This window comes from Grus americana, chromosome 3, assembly GCF_028858705.1.
Source record: "Grus americana isolate bGruAme1 chromosome 3, bGruAme1.mat, whole genome shotgun sequence".
Lineage (NCBI taxonomy): Eukaryota > Metazoa > Chordata > Aves > Gruiformes > Gruidae > Grus > Grus americana.
In genome coordinates, this window is record NC_072854.1 from 112,464,260 (window position 1) to 112,482,804 (window position 18,545).

The 18,545-nt window shown below is 44.0% G+C and overlaps 1 protein-coding gene across 4 annotated transcripts in view; it reads left to right on the forward strand.

The window, feature by feature from the left end:
• TTBK1 (tau tubulin kinase 1) overlaps positions 1-18,545 on the forward strand; it is a 121,993-nt gene that overhangs the window by 81,973 nt on the left and 21,475 nt on the right. For all 4 annotated transcript variants that reach the window (XM_054821847.1, XM_054821845.1, XM_054821846.1 and 1 more), the window contains one exon: positions 2,661-3,219. In XM_054821847.1, the coding sequence (XP_054677822.1) occupies positions 2,661-3,219 (559 nt within the window). The remainder of the gene's footprint in view (positions 1-2,660; positions 3,220-18,545) is intronic.

Sequence of the window (18,545 nt, forward strand, 5' to 3'; positions counted from 1 at the left end):
GAGATGTTCAGGGGCTTTATGATCTTTCTGATGAGACACTTATGTCTGTTAATGAAGAGAATTAGTGGGAATGATTCTCATCCTGTCCCTGGATGGGAAGAACTCCACAGATGGAAGGAGGGACATTTGTCAGAGGGAGGGCAAACCATCAGATCAGAGATAATGTAAACAGTCACAAAGCTTTTGGCTGGCCCGAGGTGGGAAGGAAGAATGGACACATAAAGGGATGCATAAATTCTGGGAGCTAGCAAGCAGATCCTGATCTGGTGGGTTTCATTATGTCATTATTTTTCATTACTAGTAATAATAGTATTCATTTTTCAGCATATAGCATTGCATATGTTTGCATGTGAAAAGTACACATTACACCCTGCTTTTGAGGGTAACAGGAATACTTTCTCTCAGATCCACAGCAAAGAAATAGACAAAAAAACCAAGAATAGTAAAAATAATGAAAAGAAGCTTTTTAAACTACTGTGTGCTGGAGAACACCTGTTACAAGACATAAGCCCTTGGTGCTGGTAACCCCCTTCACATCCTTTGTTACTCTGTCTTCCTCTTCCCATTGAAAGTCAGGGCATGGGCCGTGGTTGCAGGACACCCTAGTGAACTGGCCCCTCTAAAAGAGGCAGGAGAGAGACAGGCCTTCTTCTCAGAGGGAATCTGACAGACCTCAGCCGAGAGGAACAGTCACAAGGAGACAGTAGCTGGAAATGAAGGAGGATCAAAAAGAACTAGAGAGAGGATGAGCCCCTAGCACTACTCCCAGTTTGTTAGGTACTGTTTTATTCTGGGTGGTTGGGGGAAGCTGTAATATTTCTCTGTAATTCAGGAAAGATTGCGTTGGTATTAATAATTTAGGGTTTGAATAATAAATCTTGGGTCTTGCTACCTCTTTTCTTGCTCTTTAAGATAGGGAGGGAAAAAAGCCATTTATAGCAGTCAGCAACACTAGTCCTGTATATTCACTGAATGCTTTTAACTTCTTCCTTTTTTTCTCCCACTCTTCCTTGTCTACTCAGCATCATGCTAACTTAATATAGAAAATGTGTATTACCCAAAACACATCCCTTTCTCCCGCCTTTTTCCCTCAGCTCCTGTTTTTAAAATCAAGATCTTTTTTCATCTTCCAAGTAGCCTGCACCAAGTATGGTGCAAATACAATCCCACTGCCACATAGTCTTCTCTTTATTCTGTTTTCATCTTTTCACAACACAGACATGATTCCCAGCACTGGGAAATTCTTCTGGCTTTCTGGAGTAAATTCTTCCACTCCAGGAGTCTCCTCTGCTGGGGAATGGGTGAAGACACTGGCTAAAGCCAGAGTTTCTTTTATTTTTTTAGCAACAGCTCTTTAAAATGCAGTTCTTCACACACACAGTATAGGCCATTTTTCATTCTTACTTTGCATACTTAGTGTTCTGTATTCACAATAATATATTTTTAAGACTTGAACAAGTACAGCCTTGCTTCTTTTGGATCCATCAGATGGCTTTTACTGAGATCTTTGGTTTTGCTCACAACTTTCTCTACATCAACCTTTGGTTCACCTGCTTCTCTACTTCCCCTTCATCAAAAATTTTTCATTTTTGCTTGTAATTCTTTCCATCTCAGCTCTGACCTTCCACTGTGTTAAAGATACCCAGTTTTGCTTAGCAACCCTCACTCAATGGTCAGTCACTTCTGTTTCCCCTCATACTTTCTCACATATGGAAGGCTTTTCCCAGAAGAGTCTGCAAGGCTCCTGTATGGTCCTTGTTGAAATCCTTTCATGAAACACACTGCAGCTGTCTTTTTCTGGGCAGCAGACACTCTGGTTTTGTGCAGCAAGCTGCTAGCTGCCGTGATAGACAGAAAAACAAAGCAAGCAGCAGGTGCAGGCCGAACAAGAAGCATGGATCATAACACTGTGGAGCAGAAAAACAGAAGTGCCACTGGCTTCTCCAGCTGAGATGCTGCCAGGGCTGCTGGAGCACAGGGAGCTTCCAGGACCTCTTTGAGAGGTATTTCTGCATGGCTGCAGAAGCTGCTGCTATTTAGACTGTGAGCCACTGACCATTATACTACCCTTTGTAAAAGGATACTTGCCGTATTTCCTTCCTCCTCCTCCAAAGTATTTTGCACAATGGGATCAAAGATTCTTGCTGTCTTTGAAGAACTCATGTGGCTGCTTTAGAGGCCTCAGTGTCCACCACAGAGATAGCACAGTTCAGCTGAAGAGGTTATAGGGGCCCAGCAGAGACACTGTTAAGTCAGACGGTAGATTTAGAATTTAGGAGTGTTTTGGTTGTTAAGTCAGATGGTAGATTTAGGATTTAGGGGTGTTTTGGTGTTGGTTTGTTGTTGGTTTTTATTTTCACAAACCAGTAGAACTTACCAAAGGTGAAAGAATATATTGGTGGTGTTGGGGGAATTGGTTATCATCCTGTCATCTACAAGGAAGATGGATACTGAATTGGCTGTCATCCTGAAGCACTTTAAGGGGGAACATCTTTATGCCATTGTAGGTTCTAAAGAAATATTTTTGCTTAAGCCTGTCTTTCTGAAGCATACCAAGAAATGAGTAAGAAGGACTATACAGGTTTTCTCTCAACTCTTATGATCCCTAACTTTAACCACAAACCTGATGTATTTTTAATGGCTTCATGTTCTGTCTTTAGATCTCGAATGGATTTACCTGGCTCTCCATCACGGCTTGTATGCTCCTCCCAGCCAGCCCAGATGCTGTCCATTGATACTGGCCAGGCCGACCGGCAGGCAAGTGGTAGGATGGATGTGTCTGCTTCAGTGGAACACGAAGCCCTCAGCAATGCTTTCCGCTCAGTGCCACTCGCAGAGGAGGAGGACTTTGATAGCAAGGAGTGGGTTATCATTGATAAGGAGACAGAGCTGAAGGACTTTCACCCAGGTGCTGAACCAAGCACCTCTGGAACCACGGATGAGGAGCCTGAGGAACTAAGACCTATTGAGGAGGGTGAGGAGAGAAGGCGCTTGGGGGCAGATGCTGCAGTCAGGCCGAAGACGCATGATGGGCGAAGTCGGGGTATGCAGCCTGTGACTGAGGAGGACAGTTCCCACAGACATGAAGGACCTTCTCAAACAGTATCTGACAGTAAACATGAACAGCAGACAGGAAGTCCAGCCCACTCCCCCCTACATTCAACACCAGCTATCCGACAAAGGAGACGAGAATCTGAACCTACTGGTCCTCAGAGACAGGTAAGATCCCTGGGTCTGTATCTTGTTGCCTAGCATAGTGTCATCTTAGGAAACCTCAGCTGTGCTGGAGAAGCCTGTGATTCCAAGCATGGATGCTCTTGTGAAACTCTTTCTGACAGTGCTTGCAAATGTTGTGAACACCTTAGAAGTGCTCCCTATAGCTAGTAATGTCGTCCCCTACTAAGGACACACTGTTATCAAGATCTCTCAGCCGTTTTGGCACAGGGACAAGAGGAGAGCACAGTTGTGGTTATGGGTATCTTTAATCAGTTCTTTTATTGCTCTCCCACAGTGTTTTGTTAATAATCGCTTAGTTGTATGGAGGTGTTGCTAGCAAATCTTCTCCACATAGTTTCTCAGCAGCAACAGCAGTGTATGGCAAGAGAATGCCCTCTAATCTAATCACACATCAGCACTGGGCAGGCCTGCAGCATTGCAAATCATAAAATAACTCCCTGAAATTAAACTTTCTTCTAAATACCTAATAAAAAGCTGAGAGTAACCATCACACACAACCCATCAACCTTACTGCAGTGACTGGCATTGTTGTTACCAGATATTTAATCACAGAAATGTTCTTTACCTACGGTGTTTTTTCCAGATAGTTGTAGAGGGCTTTTTTTCTTTCGTTTTTGCTTTTTTTCTGTGGTCCTCTGAAGATACAAAGAAGTTAAGGTTTTAGTGGGAGGTAATTTATTAGATTACCTAGAAAAACATGATATACTGTTAGGCTCAGAGTTCCTCTGTCATATCTAATCTTCATTTCTCAGACATTCAGAAGAAGGCTGTCCCAGAGTGCTCACTGCAAGAGACAATAAAAGTGTTCTCTTGAGGGCTTTTTGTATTTTTATGTTAATGAAGATGTCTCATGCATGTGGGATCCATAAGTGCAGCAAAGAGCAGGCAAGTCTTGGGTCATGTACACAGTGATACCTTCCTACGGCAGGCATTCGTGCAGTCTGCTTGTTCTCCTCCAGAAGGTGGTAACTCCATTTCCCATTGCCTTTTGAGCTTATTCTCTAAGGGAGTGTTCACTGGACTGGACCATGTTATAAGTACATCTTTCTGCTCAAGCCTTCCCCAGATTCTTCTCTTCCCTGGATCCCAGAGAGGTATAAGAAAAAAAGGACTGTTGGTTTTGGCAGCAAAACATGAATGATACAAGAAACTATATAAAAAGAATCAAACTAAATCCTTGCCTGCCAGGCAAGGCATTCCTTGCTAAGGTGTATGAGGCTGCAGCATTTACAGGAAGGATAGAAATACTGACAGCAGGCACTAGTGGGACTGTCGTGCTGAGGCATGCTTCTCATGGAGACTGTCCAGTTGCAAGGTTCCTAGGTGGAGGTGTTTGCTGTATAAAGCCAGTATGTTGAATGCCCCAGATATCTAGAGATTGTATAGGCAAGATCAGCAGAGTTGGAAGGCTCTGTGTCTGAATTCACTCTGTCTGTACACTTACTAGGCTGGTCAGTGCAAGATGTGCAAGATGCAATGAACATGGTAAGAGCCAACTGGTAAGAACCAGCTGCAAGAACCAGCAGGAACGCTTCATTGACATATTTAGCATAGCTAAAGAAGGCTGGAGGTGCCTTCTTGGCCACAGCCTGTAATACTGCTATGTGAAATGACTGGGGGAGTTGGGTATGATGCAGTATGAAGGCTGCTTATCACTGCACAGTGATACTTAAAAAGCAGGCAAAAAAGGTAAATTAATGGGATCGAGGGTGATCACTGCTATTAGACAGCCTTGGTTCTCCAGCAGACTGTGGGGGTTTTTTTTGCTCCTATTTTCTGAAATACCCTGTAGTTACTCCTCTGGTCCTTGTTTCGTACATACAGACCAACACTGGACTTCTTTGGCTGGCCAGGATTTAGTTGTGCTTCCTTTGATGTCTGGATCTTTCAGTTGCCTCTATATACACAGCTTTGCAGTGACATTCATATTTTTTCATTTGCTGTCACAAAACCTAAAGGAAAAATGACTTGCTGCCTAAAAGAAAGCAGAAGCCTGTTCTCCTTAGGTGCAGCAGAGATGGAGGGGCAGGTGGTTGGGACGCTAATAAGAAGTTGACCAAGGACTTAACTAATGAAAATAGTGAAGACCTCACTAGCAATGACAGATGTTTCCTGTAGCTCAGGCCTGGGCTTCCTCTGGGTTTGAATGAAACTGTGATTAGATAGGGTGTTGTGTGTGAGTAAGTATTCCTTATCTTTGACTATAAACTGAGCCTTTAAGATAGGTAAAAATGTCACTACATGCAGAACTGCCATGACTAAGGTCATAGGCCTTGTTGTACTGATTTGGGACCTCATTCTGGTCTCCCAAAAACTGGTGATCATCTATTGGTGTCTAGTAGAGTACTAACTGAGAGCAAATGGGTAATTCCTGCTCTCATGCTTTCTTCTGTTCCTCCATTGTCTGGCTCCAGTATATAAGCCATTACTTGTTACTGGCAAAAAGAGAGTGACCTCTGGATTATCATAGAATCACAGCATGGCTGAGGTTGGAAGGGACCTCTGGAGATCATCTAGTCCCACCCTCTGCTTCAAGATGGATTAACTAGAGCAGGTTGCTCAGGACGGTGTCCAATCAGAATATCTCTGAGGATGGAGACTCTGCAACTTCTCTGGGCAACCTGTTCAGTGTTGAATCACCCTTAAGGTAAAAAAACCTTTTTCTTATGTTTAAAGGGAATTACCTGTATTTCAATTTCTGCCCATTTCTTCTTGTCTTTTCACTGGACACCACTAAGAAGAGTCTGGATCCATCTTCTTTTTCCCATCAGGTATTTATAAATGTTGATAAGAACCCTCCTGTGCCTTCTCTTCTCCAGACTAAACAGTCCCAGCTCTCTCAGCCTTTCCTCAAATGAGAGGTGCTCCAGTCCATTCATCATCGTCACCCTTCACTGGTCTATCTCCAGCATGTCCATGTCTCTCTTGTACTGGTCAGCCCAGAAGTAGAACACCACACTCCAGATGTGGCCTCACCAGTGCTGAGGGGAAGGATAACCTCCCTCGACCTGCTGGCAACACTCCTAATGCAGCCCAGGAGGCTGTTGGCCCTGTTTGCCACAAAGGCACCTTGCTGGCTTGTGTTCAGCTTAGTGTCCACCAGGACCTCCAGGTACTTCTCTGTCAAACTGCTCTCCAGACAGCTGGCCCCCAGCATGTTCTCCTCCTCCCCAGTTGCAGGATTTTGCACTTCCCTTTGTTGAACTTTATGAAATTCCTTTTTGCCTATTTCACCAGCCTATCCAGGCACCGCTGAATATCAGCACAACCCTCTGGTGTGTCAGCCATTCCTCCTAGTTTTGTATCATCTGTGAACGTGCTGAGGGTACACTCTGTCCCATCATCCAGGTCATTAATGAAGTTGTTAAAAAGCAGTGGCCCCGGTATCAGCCCCTGGCTACACCACTAGTGACTGGCCTCCAGCTGGACTTTGTTTCCCTAAGCACAATGCTTTGAGCCCAGCAGCTCAGGCAGTTTTCAGCCCAACTCACAGTCTACTTATCTAGCCTGTATCTCATCATTTTGTCTATCAGGATGTTATGGGAAACAGTGTCAAAAACCTTACTAAAGTCAAGGTAAACAACCTCCCACCCAGTCATCTCATCACAGAAAGCTATCAGGTTCATCAGGCATGATTTCCCCTTCATATATCCATGCTGACTGCTGTCAGTCACCTTCTTCTCCTTCATATGTTTGGAAATGGCTTCCAGAAGGATTTGCTCCATGCCCTTTCCAGGCTGACCAGCCTGTAGTTCCCCAAGTTATCCTCATTTAGAGCTCAGATGTTTGTTCAAATGTATTAATCTGTTGGAAGGAAGATAGTGTGGTGCAAGTGTGAGGGATGGTGGTGTCCTCATGAAACTGTGTGGGTGTAAGAGGGAACACAGTATGAACAGATGCTGCTGTGGGGGAAGTCAAGTACAGAGGAGGCTCTGAATAGCCTGGGGGAATTTTGGGACCCAAATATTCTCACATATTAGATATCTCCCAGTTTCAGCTGACAAGAAGGCAGCTGCAGTGGAGCGTAGACCTCACAGGAAACCCTGGCATAGAGGGAGAACAGGTCTGAAATGAAACCATGTCCTGTTCAAGCCCTTCTGTGTCTATGCACCACTCAGTGCAGCACTGAGCACCCAGAAAGCTGTTTAACAGAGCTCTTAGGGTTTACTTTAATGTATGCATTTCAGGAATGTACTAATAAATCTCAACTTATTTTTATGCACTAATGCAGATAAAGCTATAGAAATAGCTAAAAATGAGTGGAAAAAAAGACTGAACCTGCCCTTCTGTTTACACATTAATCCTGACATAGGATTGCTGTTATTGTTGGAAATCATTTATATCCACACCTAACATTATAATTTAAAAATCTGTCTGGTTCTTAAATATGCTGAGTACCTTCACTGACACTTGACAGAGATGGCAACTTACTGCTCCCTTCTGTGCTGGAAAGAAATACAGATGTTCATACATTTGTGAGTTTTAGCAATTACTTCTGACTGTAGATCTGTGCTCATAGGTATTTCTTGACTGTCAATCTCCCTTGCTGCTATTGCAATTGGCATTGTACAAAATGTTTTGAGACTTACCTGCCTAAAACATGCCTGTCCAAATGTCGTCGCCTCAAAAAACACAAGAAAAGTGAAGCAATAGTGGGAGATCATATTAACTCTTCCTTACCTATTCTTGGATATATTCTGCAGAGTTCAAAGAGCATTTTGCTTACACCGTGTCCCAGAACCCAGAGTTCATCTTTTAGAAAAGGTGTATTTCCTCACCAACTTAGCTGTGTAGTTAGAATCACTTTAAACTAAACTCCCTTGGTGCTATATTAGGCCTCTGTTCTCCCAGAGCCAGCCTTCTACAGCCAGGAGAATGCCACAAATGGACTTATTTAAAGCTGTCCATGTCTTGACCCTGAGAGGGCAGCAGCTATGGAGCTTATGAGCCCTTCCCAGCCATACCCCAACATTGGCATCTCTGCTGAGAGATCACACAAGGATGGTCAGCATGAAGACTTGCGTTGGTAATACCGTGGGTGAGACAGGAGGCAGTCAGAAGCACATTGCACAGGCTGCCTGGGCCAGCTTCACCTGGGAGTCCAACTTTACCTATAATCACTGGGTTTCTTCTGTAAAAAACTGTGCTGAGACCCTCACTGAGCCAAGAAAATATTCTCTGTTCTGGTATTGAGCCCACGGGTGCCCCCATGCTCCTGAACTTCATCATTGCCTCATCTGAGGGATGCTATAGTTGTGATGTTGCCTGATAGCCTTGGGAGCAGCACAGCTTGTCCTCTTGACCACTTCAGCGACCCCACTATGCTGTTCTCTTCCTCAGTTGATTTGAGTTGGTGATGATTATTCCTCAGAAAGGGACACAGAGACACAGGAGAGGGCTGCCTCACAACAAGGACAGAATTCTAGCGTTTTGGGTGATCTCTGCTGCATCTGTGATTCATGTGGTGTAGAGCCCTGGGTTGCCCCGGGTCTGTTATCTGGAGGAACTCTGATTTGCACTGAGGACTGAAAGCTGAGCAGGGCTTTCTCTGGGTTATATTTTTGGCCCAGTGGCCTCTGTGGCCCCAGACCGTGGAGCAATGATGAGGGAAATCCTTGTTACTCCCAGAGTGCCTATAGACAGCAGGAGGAGAGGACAGAAACTGCAACTTCACTGGCTCTGAGGCAGAATAAAGAAAAGATGCACTGAAATAATTGAGCAATGAGTAGAAGTAAACCACAGCAGGATCTTGGGTTCATAACACTGGGCAGATGAGGTAGGCTGGGGGAAGAAGGTGGCAGGAAAAATGAGGTATGAAAAGGTGCTATGTGTCTTGGGTTTCCTTTCCCTTCTACAACATTGTCTGTGGGCCACTCTGAAGGGACCCAAGGGACCATTTCTCAGTGGTGAGAAATGGGCATTTGCAGAAAGGGGCAGACTCATTGCCCCTCACTCAGTGTAATTCCTGTTGAGCTGCACTTGGTACCTGTTGTAGGTGATGTGATTCTGGCTTCCCTCCACATGAGAAGAGCTTGCCAGCTGATGTAGAAGGACATATGTAGAGTTGGTCTCTGTCCCTTACGCTATTTAGATTCAGGGTCCCTGTCCATCCATGTGTTAGGAATAAAGGATCAGCAAAAGGATGATACTATAAGAGAAGTAATGCTGACATATGCTCGTTATAGTCAAAATAGATATATATACAATCAAAACCTTAAGCTCAGTAGAAATTCCTAATTACATTTTATATCTTTAAAATGTATTGAGCTCTATCAACATCACATTTTTGGGGGACTTCACATGAGAGGTGTCATACTGCTCCTGTCCAAACAGCAGAATAGGCCTGATGGAAGGTGGTCCACCCTGATTGCTGCCAAGGGCAAAGGGATAAAAGGGGGCAAGACCTCCAGCACGGACTGTGTAATTTAAGCATTAGAGCATGAGTGCGGAAAAGTGACGCGTCTGTAACCTCAGCTTCAGCCAGGAGGCAGCAATACCTAAGTGCACTTGCTGGTGGGGTGTTGACATTTGCCCTTTCATGGCCTGGGCAAGGTCCTTGGTCCTGTGCTGTAAAGGAGGTCCATCTGGATGGTTGGAGTGATCTTTTTTGATGTGACAAGTCTTTACCACGTTGGGATGATATATACATTGGAAATCATATAATATGCTGAGCCCAAACATGGAGCAAAAAGTAACAAAAGGAATTCCAGTATACTTAGTTGTGCAGCCTACAAACAGTACACCCAGGACTGAATTTCTACACCATCTACGCAAAGAAGAGATGGTTGTCTTTATGAGAAATTAGAGTTGCTGTCCAGAATTTCTTTGTCTCTCTGAAATACTCTGTCAGACATTATTATCTGAGAGTCTGATCTATACAGTGACATGCAGTACATTTAGGACTGTGAATAATTGCTTTTCACATTTAATGCCCACCACGAGTTGAGTAGTTCTCAGACGCTTATGAAGGTAAGATACCTGCCTCAAAGCACTGTAAAGATATTGAAGGTGACAGAAAAGAGATGAGACTGGATGAAGTTCAGCTCTTTTTCTCCTATCATTTGCAAGGGCAACATCTCTAGTAAGGTAAGGAGAGCAGTGTTGGCTTAAGAAAATACAATATTGTCTTTTCACATTTCCCAATTACATTTTGAAACCTGCAGAGACTTCCTGAAAAGAAATGCAGCACAAGGAAGGGAATGGATTTGAAAGGAAAAATATAATTCCAGGAAAAATGCTCTGGTTTGGGAAATTGAGGTTGCTGACCCCTGTGAAAGCATTAGTTTCATAGCAGAGGTAGAAAGGGGAGGAAGGGCTTAGCATTTTCAGGGTGAAGAATCTGAAGTCATTCAGGTAATGCCTCTCTCTTCCATTCAGTGCTTAAAGGGAAGGTAGGGACTGTGATCTCATCCTGGCACAAGCTGTACTCTGTGAGTATACTTCCCTCCCTCTCCTGGCCATCCCAGGATCTTAGAAGCAGAAAAGGGACCTAAGAGTGCATCTTCTCCTCATGTCCTCCTGTGGCTCTGTGTTTTGCATTTCTCACTGAAAGGAGAATTATACTCTGCCTGCCTTTCCAGCTGCTGCCTGTCCTCCACTTACCAAAACTGGAAGCATTAACGCTCCCCCTGCAGGTATTCAGTATGAAAGTGTATCAGGAGGCCAGCAGTATAAGTGTGAGAAAAGGAAAGTCCACTAACAGACCCCAAAGATGCCTTTGCAAATCTCTGGAGCAAATTTTAATACTTGAAAGAGCCCTGAGAATCCCTCGCTTTTAAATACATATAATCATTTTAGCAGCAGGTGTTTCACCTTTTCTCATACACGTGGTTTCCAAGTGTGTTCAGAGTTTGACTGTTACCTATGTGCAAGATGTATGAATAGCCTAATGACATGTCAAGATGGGTGATGCCAGAGGAGCAGAGAGGTGGAAGAGCCAGAGGAGGGGACTGACGTAGCAGAGCCTGGCACTGCTGGTGTGGCTCGTGTCCGCATGTGGCTGGGGAGAGCATGGCAGGACCCCTGTAATGGCAGGCTCCCGTGGTGCCCGTAGGATCCCTGGGAATTTATAGACACAGAGCAGTAAGTAAGCCCCGCATAGAGCAAAAGCATTTTTCATCCGCCGGCGAAGATGTCTGCAGCATGCGCATCACAAACCAGGGGCGAGTCAAGTCTTTGCCTGACACCTTTTCCTCCACTCTTCTTGGTCTTTTTCAGTTGGAGGAGGACAGGCCTTCTCAGCACTCCCTCCCGAGGTACAGCCCCCTGAGAAGACTGGCGTCCTCCGTTTTCTCCTCCTCAACCCTGGAGACAGAACACTACCCTCACGTTGGTGGCACTTTCATACAGCGCAGCCGTTCAGCGGAGAGCAGTCCCGTGCGCATGCCCCACCGCAGGCACATGCCCCTCACGGCAGGAAACCACAGACTCATGCCTTCCGTCCTCCGCATTTCCAGGTCCCAGCTCCAGCAGGTGTGGGCCCGCTTCACACACAAAACATAGCCTGTTCAGGGAAGCAGCAGCCTCCATAATGCAATAATAGATCCCACCTGCCCACAATGTGTCACCACTTAATGCAATATTGAATCCCAGACAACACTGGCCTAAGGTACTGTAACTTCCAAAGCCCCTGCAACCAGACCCCACAGAGACTGAAAACATCTGCCTTTCTAAACCTCCCAGCAACCTGGGCGAGGGGTGGCAGCATGGCTGAAGATGAGAATGCAGATGGTGAACGTGTGATGTGTGAAAAAGGTGGATGCCAGGGCTTATCTCAGAGACTCATTCGCGCGTCCTGCAGCCTTGGGGTAGGAAGTGCAGGGCTGCCTCATTGAACACATGCACTCAAGCCACAAACATTGTCAAATTATGACTGGAGTGGAGAGACCGTGGAGGTACCAGCAAGCGTTACCTTCCCCGGACAAATTGGTTCAAGCATCTTTGTTGGTATCTTACACTGGGCCAAATCTGTAGGCAGTTTTACTCCATCTAGATATAGGCAGACTCCCACTGGAAGCTCACCTGAGGCAGGACCTCAGGATTTGTCCCTCTTGTGGAGTTACGATCGTGTATCTCTTTGTTGCTTTGGCTTTGGAAATCCCCTTGCATTTGTTGCGGTTTGGTTTCCATACAGTGACCACACATTTCTGTCTCTCTGGCTTTGCCTCTGTTATGTGACAGTGGACCTGTTTGTCTGCTCTCCACTCTTAAGCTGCTCCAAATCTACCTGCCTTCCCCCAGAGGCACTGACTGTCAGGAGTTGGATAGCAAGGATTTTTTTACTGATCCAGCTGTGTATTACGCTGTTTCTAAATTCCAGAAATTTTAGGCACCTGCAGTTTTTCAATGGCAGAGCAGCCTTGCTCCTTGGCCTTGCTTGGAAATGCTTGTGATAACAGATCTCACTTGAGAAATAAGCTGGCTTCAGCACTTGGTATACAGAGCCCCTGGAGCCCTTGTCCAAAACTGACTTGAATCTCAGAGGAAAAGGGAGATCAAAGTTTATTTAAATTGTCATAAGTATCCTTATTTCCCCACATTTGCAGGGATATACTGCCCTTCTCAGTATAGCTGCAGTGTAAAACACCAGGCTGTATGAAGACCTTCTGTAGTTAAGTGACTGTAGTTACTGTCTTCTATTGAAATGAACCTTTGATCCAGTCTTCTGGGAGAAGAGTCAGTTTGGGTGTTAAGGTTAAAGAAGAAGGGGTCACTGGTAGTGCTCAGGGCTTTAGGAAAGTGTGAGTCCAAAGTAAAATACTCGGCAGAAAGTGTATAAGCACAGGATACAGACAAGAAAACATATGGAAAGCTCAGGCAGATGTGAAAATGGCATGGGATTAAGTATGGGTGTTGGAAGAAAGTTGTGACACGGAGGTATTACTGCATAGGAGGGTGTTCCCAGTAGAGTTACGACGAATGCTTCCTTCCAAATACTGATTTCTGTAGGTATATGTGCCCTGCCTGAGGCTCCCTTAATACCAGATTCACCCTTCTATAAGCGACCTCAAACAGTGTAACCCCAGATGGGGTGGGTGGTGCTTTCTGAAGCTCACAGGACCTGGCCAGTAGGTCTGCGTGCTGCAGGACATGCTCGGGCAGGCTGGACCTGCGCTGCCTCCTGCCTGCCCACAGAGCATCCCGGTGGGTGCAGGGATGGAGATGGAGGGGCCAGCACACCCTCCTTGAGAAGATTCAGCGTAGGCATTACCAGACTCTTCCCACAATCATTCAGTGACATTAATTTCTTTCGATGTGCCCCAAGAACATGAGTGAACAGGATGCTTTACTGTCTAGACAAAATTTTTAACTGCAATTTGTTGATCAGTTTTATTTTTAAAAAAAGCACTGTGCAGTGCCAGAAATACTTGGACTGAATTAACCAGCAGCCTAATCCTATTTGGCAGTTCTTCTCTTGTTGAGCACAGAAATCAGGAAGAGCAAGGGTTTGCTTTTCTCAGAGCGACATTAGAAGGGATGATTTCCTTAAGTAGACTCTACTCTGATGTTATTTTTCCATGTTCAGTAGAGATTTTAATAGAGCAGATTACAGAGAAAATGGAATTTGTGAAAGTAGATTTAAAATCAGTAGCTCTTAATAATTTTTAGTTCATAGATTCCAAAACACTAATGTTTCAAGGTCTATTTTAGGAACAAAAATTTCTATTGTTCTATTTTTTTAAAAAAACAATTTTTAGTTTCACCAGGGAACAAACAGAATAATTGGGTATTTATAAACTCTAACCTGCCCATTTCAGACAAAAACAATGACTAGCTGATAAGTAGCTCCATACATAAAATTTAAAGGGCAGTAATCTATCTAATGCTACTCATCATGTTTATATATAGAACCATGCTTGCTGAGTAAACTTGATACTGTTCTTCTAAGTTCAAAAGTCTGATTGATAAAGATGGTTGATTTATATAGACTTCAGGAAGACTTTCTTGTAGTTAAAATTACTAATAAATTGAAAACCAACTAACCAAACAAAATATGTTTATATGTTGGTATTTCTTACAAGCGGAGATGTTTCTCATTAGGATTCCTGATCTCCTGCCCTTAGCTGAGCACTATTCCATGTCGTTAGTGGCTGTCAAGAATAAAAAAAGAAATCACTGAGGAGAAAGTTTGCAGTGACAGGAAGATGGGGCTTGATAAAATAACACTGGCAGGCCAGCTCTGCAGAAAGATCTGGATCACTTGATGAGTTGCTTGCATTCAAACTAATTATTGTATTCAGCCAGGGACAAGGTCGTGTTTCGAGTACGAAGAATATAGGTCACACGCACAGAGTGGCAGAAACTGTGCTCTGGAAGGTACTGTCTCCCAAAATGAAGTGGGAGAGGTGGGACCTAAGGGAAATAATTAGCTGCATGTAAGTTCTCATTATGCTGCCATAGCAAAAAAAAAAAAAAAAAATCTTCTTTGATCTATCAGCAGGAAAATGAAGATGTGAGCAGAGGGGAGATCTTTTTTTACTGGTGAGATCACTACCAGTCATCATATCCAAGTCCTGTACGGAAATTTTTAAAAAATATTTTCAAAACTTAAAAAAGGAGATGTGATACAGGAATTGTTTGATTCTGTAAAACCTGCCGTGTAGAATAAGCTTGAAGAAATGCAGTCTGTCATTACAGACAATACTAAAAGTGGCACGATTGCTGTTAGGAGCACTTGCCTGAAGAGAGCAAGATGGGTTTTTAATCTGACAGGCAAAAAGATACGGGTCTAGGTGCCGGAAGATAAAGTAACAAAGGTCAAACTAGAAGTAAGATGCTCATTTTAAAAACATAGGTGGGTGGTAAACTGCTGAAATCCATTATTAAAAGACACTGAATTCTTTGCTGTTCAGATTCTGTAAGGTGGGATATTGATTTCTAAACCAGTCCTGTTAAACCACCAAATTTGGGCTCTATACCAGAATAATTGGACATGTTGCTGTTGCCTGGGTTTTATAGGAAGTTTTATTTCATGATCAATATGGCTTTTACAATTTAATACTGAACAAATTAATTGGTGCTAATGGCTGGAATCCTGATGTTACAATAGTATGCAAAGAGTATTAAAAATATTAAATTTGCAGATTTTTTAACATCATCTAATGCTGTAATTACTATGGAATCCACATATTGTTGAGGAACAGTTGGCAAATTAAATAAATGTGAAAATAGCTCTCTTTTTATATATACGGAAATGTAATAAATTAATATTAAAACTAGTTGCAGTGCAATTCTAAAAAAAAACCTCTGTAGATTACATTTATATTGCATTTATTTATTGTGTTTCATTTATAATGACTGCAATTATAAATGTAAATATGTCCAAAATCAGTTGTCAAAAAAAACCCCTCAACTAGAAAGCTCAAAGGAAGTGGCAAGCAGCCGTTTCCCAAAGCCATTTGCCCAAGCTTTCATGGTCAAGTTAGGGTCGGTTCTCTAAGAGGTACCCTCCAACCCCCACCTGATGCCATTGCCAGTGTTCATGTGGCTGCATGGACCTGCACCGGGAGAAGGAAAGTTGTTTTCAGCTTTGTTTCATTTCCTGCTTTGCTTCACTCTCCATTTGCACAACTGACAGCACTGGCAAGCTAGGGTCAGCGGGGAAAAAAAACAACTGACGGAGGGCTGTCGACACGAAAAGTGATCATGGGGCTATGGGCTGAAAAGTTAGTTGCCCTAGTTATTTTTCCTTTTATGTTTGGTAAGGTTCCTTAAATTCTTTGGCTGGGGTAAGTGTGTAAATTAATACCAGTGAAATAAAAATCCCTTTCAGCATCAGACTCCTAGGCAAATTGTATTCATCAGAAGGGTCCAAGAACAGGTTTTACATCCTGAAAGAGATGTTCTTGCTTTTACTTCCCATTGTACATAGCACTTGTTCACCTCAGAATCCAAAATGAGGATTGAAATGAGCATTTGCCACTCCTTTACGATACAGAGGTCATTAGCATTGGAAGGACAGGTGGCTGTTGCTAGGATCTCATGCTCTACTTCAGTGAGCAACTGCACATCAATTGTATATACATACAAAAGCCATCTTTTTATAACTTGGTCTCTTGGCTCTTTTCACTTTCTATGCAGAATGGGAGATGTTTCCAATTTATCACTCTCTCCCCAGCCTCCTTCCCACAGGAAGGAGCTAATGAGATGTGATTTCTGTAAAAACCTTACTGTAAATGCTTGGATTAAGCTAGCATGGATTGGGTAAACGTAGTTATGCCAGCACACATTCACTTTCAGTGGAGAAGGTTTTGGTGGGAGCGGATTGGCTGAAAATAAGCTATACTGACAAAGGTGCAATTTTGCAGATGCCAGCACATCTGCATTAGGAGTATCCTGTTGATATATACCCACATTGACAAAGTCCCCGGTGTGAACCTGACTTTGTCCACCATTCCCATACTTTTTTGCCAGTGTTGAGGGACAGGTAAGTGGAGGAGTTATGTTGCATCACCTCTTTCACTGTTTAAAGTCTCTTTTGTTACAGTGATGACAGAATGTAAGAGAGAAATGCCCTGTAAGACAGCCATATGGGTGATATAATCCCGTCCCTGTGCTACCTCTTCATGATGAAAAGTATCTCTTGCTCTTCCACTCCTTCTCTTTGTTGTGGGTCTGAATCTGGACATTGTGGTGGTGAAAACTACTGCAAGACTGTTGCTCTGAAAGGGACAAACTGGTTCAAAAGTTGTGTTTGTTGGGCTAAGTGTCTGTGGTTCCTAGAGACTTCAACCTGGACTGATGCTTTCCTTTCCACATGACAGATGTTGACTCCAAGACCTTTCTGTCAGCTCTTTTCCTGTAGTTCATGTGGTGATTCTTTAAGGGTCCCCAAGGACAGATGCAGATCAGCCCACCCCTAAATTCTGTGTCCAAAGGACTTTTGAGGAGTGTATAGGAAGCTGCTCTAGCTGCCTTTTGGTTACTAGGTACCCACCTGAGAAAGAGTTTGAGCACACCTTCTCCCTTCCAGTGCTGGGAGACAGCAGGCACCACCTGAGCTCTGAAGGATGCTGACAGTTGCCACCTCCCCAGCCCAGGATTAAGAAGCTGTACTTGGACAGCTGGCCTCCAGACTGGATTGAGATAAGGCAGCTGACTCCGGAACTAGCTGACGTTCTCCTCTGGGGTCTCATCCATTGCTCCATAAGCAGAGATACTGCTGCTCAGCTGCCACCCCATTAGCTTATGCTTAAATCTCAATCTGGATGCAAGAACAACAGCAGTCAGCTGTAGCCCCGAGCTGTTGGTAGGCTTCACATACCCTGTGATAAGGAGGCAGAACCCCCTCATCTTCACCTCACTGCTTGAGAAGCTCTCTTAGATCTAGTTAGTTGCCCTTTGCCTATCCTGTCTCTTCCCCATGTGACAAAACTCTTTTCACATTGCCAGTGCATGTCCCTCTCCACATATTCGCCTGCCCTCACGGTTTACCTGCCTTGCCGTTCATGGTATCTCATCCCTCACATCCTTATTGCGTCCCTGGGTACCTGCACTACCTCCTGCCTTTGCCGTTCCCAAGAATATGAGAGGAGGCTTGCCTCCTGCACCAGTTTCCTATGCATTGCATATCTCATCTTCCACCATATGGTCCCTGTAGCACTCTGATCAGCCTCTTGCCTTCCCTCCCTCTGATTTCCTTGGAGGAAATGGTGAAAAAAGGCACATTTTGGCACTTGGAGCAGCCTCAGCTCTACATGGAGTCTGTGTGGGGAACAGTGATCATGTTGTTTAAAGGCAGGTTAATTTCAAAGATGATAATGGGAGATACCCTCCATTTTCAGGACAGTTTTACGAGTTTCAAATCCTGGAATCCTTAGGACTTAGCACACTCCCCAAAATTAGTGTGTACATGAGCAGCTAAATTTAGAGAGCTGGCAATGCTTTTTCCCTTGAGACACCGCTACCATCTGTGATTGCAAACCATGTAAATAGGTGGTTAAACACCACTTCTACTGTTGTGAGCTTCTCTCTAAGTTCATTTAAATTGCTGCCTAGTCTCTGTGAGTGAGAAAATGTCTCAACTTCAGTTGCAAATAGTACAAGCTCATCCAACTGGGTATTTTCTGTGTTGGCAAAAGTGACTGTCCCCATTCTCCAGCCTGGGAATTGCAGGTGGGGTTCCAAATAAAAATAGAAATAAATAAGGTGTTTCAAACAGCCAGGACAGGGCAATTTTAAGTGCAACAGAGCTGACACTTTGTTCACTTATTCTAAACGTTAACTCACTGGTGTTTCTTCTCATTGCCTGTCTGATCTGGAGGTATCAGAATCGTGGATCTTTTCCTTGAGGATTGGTGGTCTTCCCT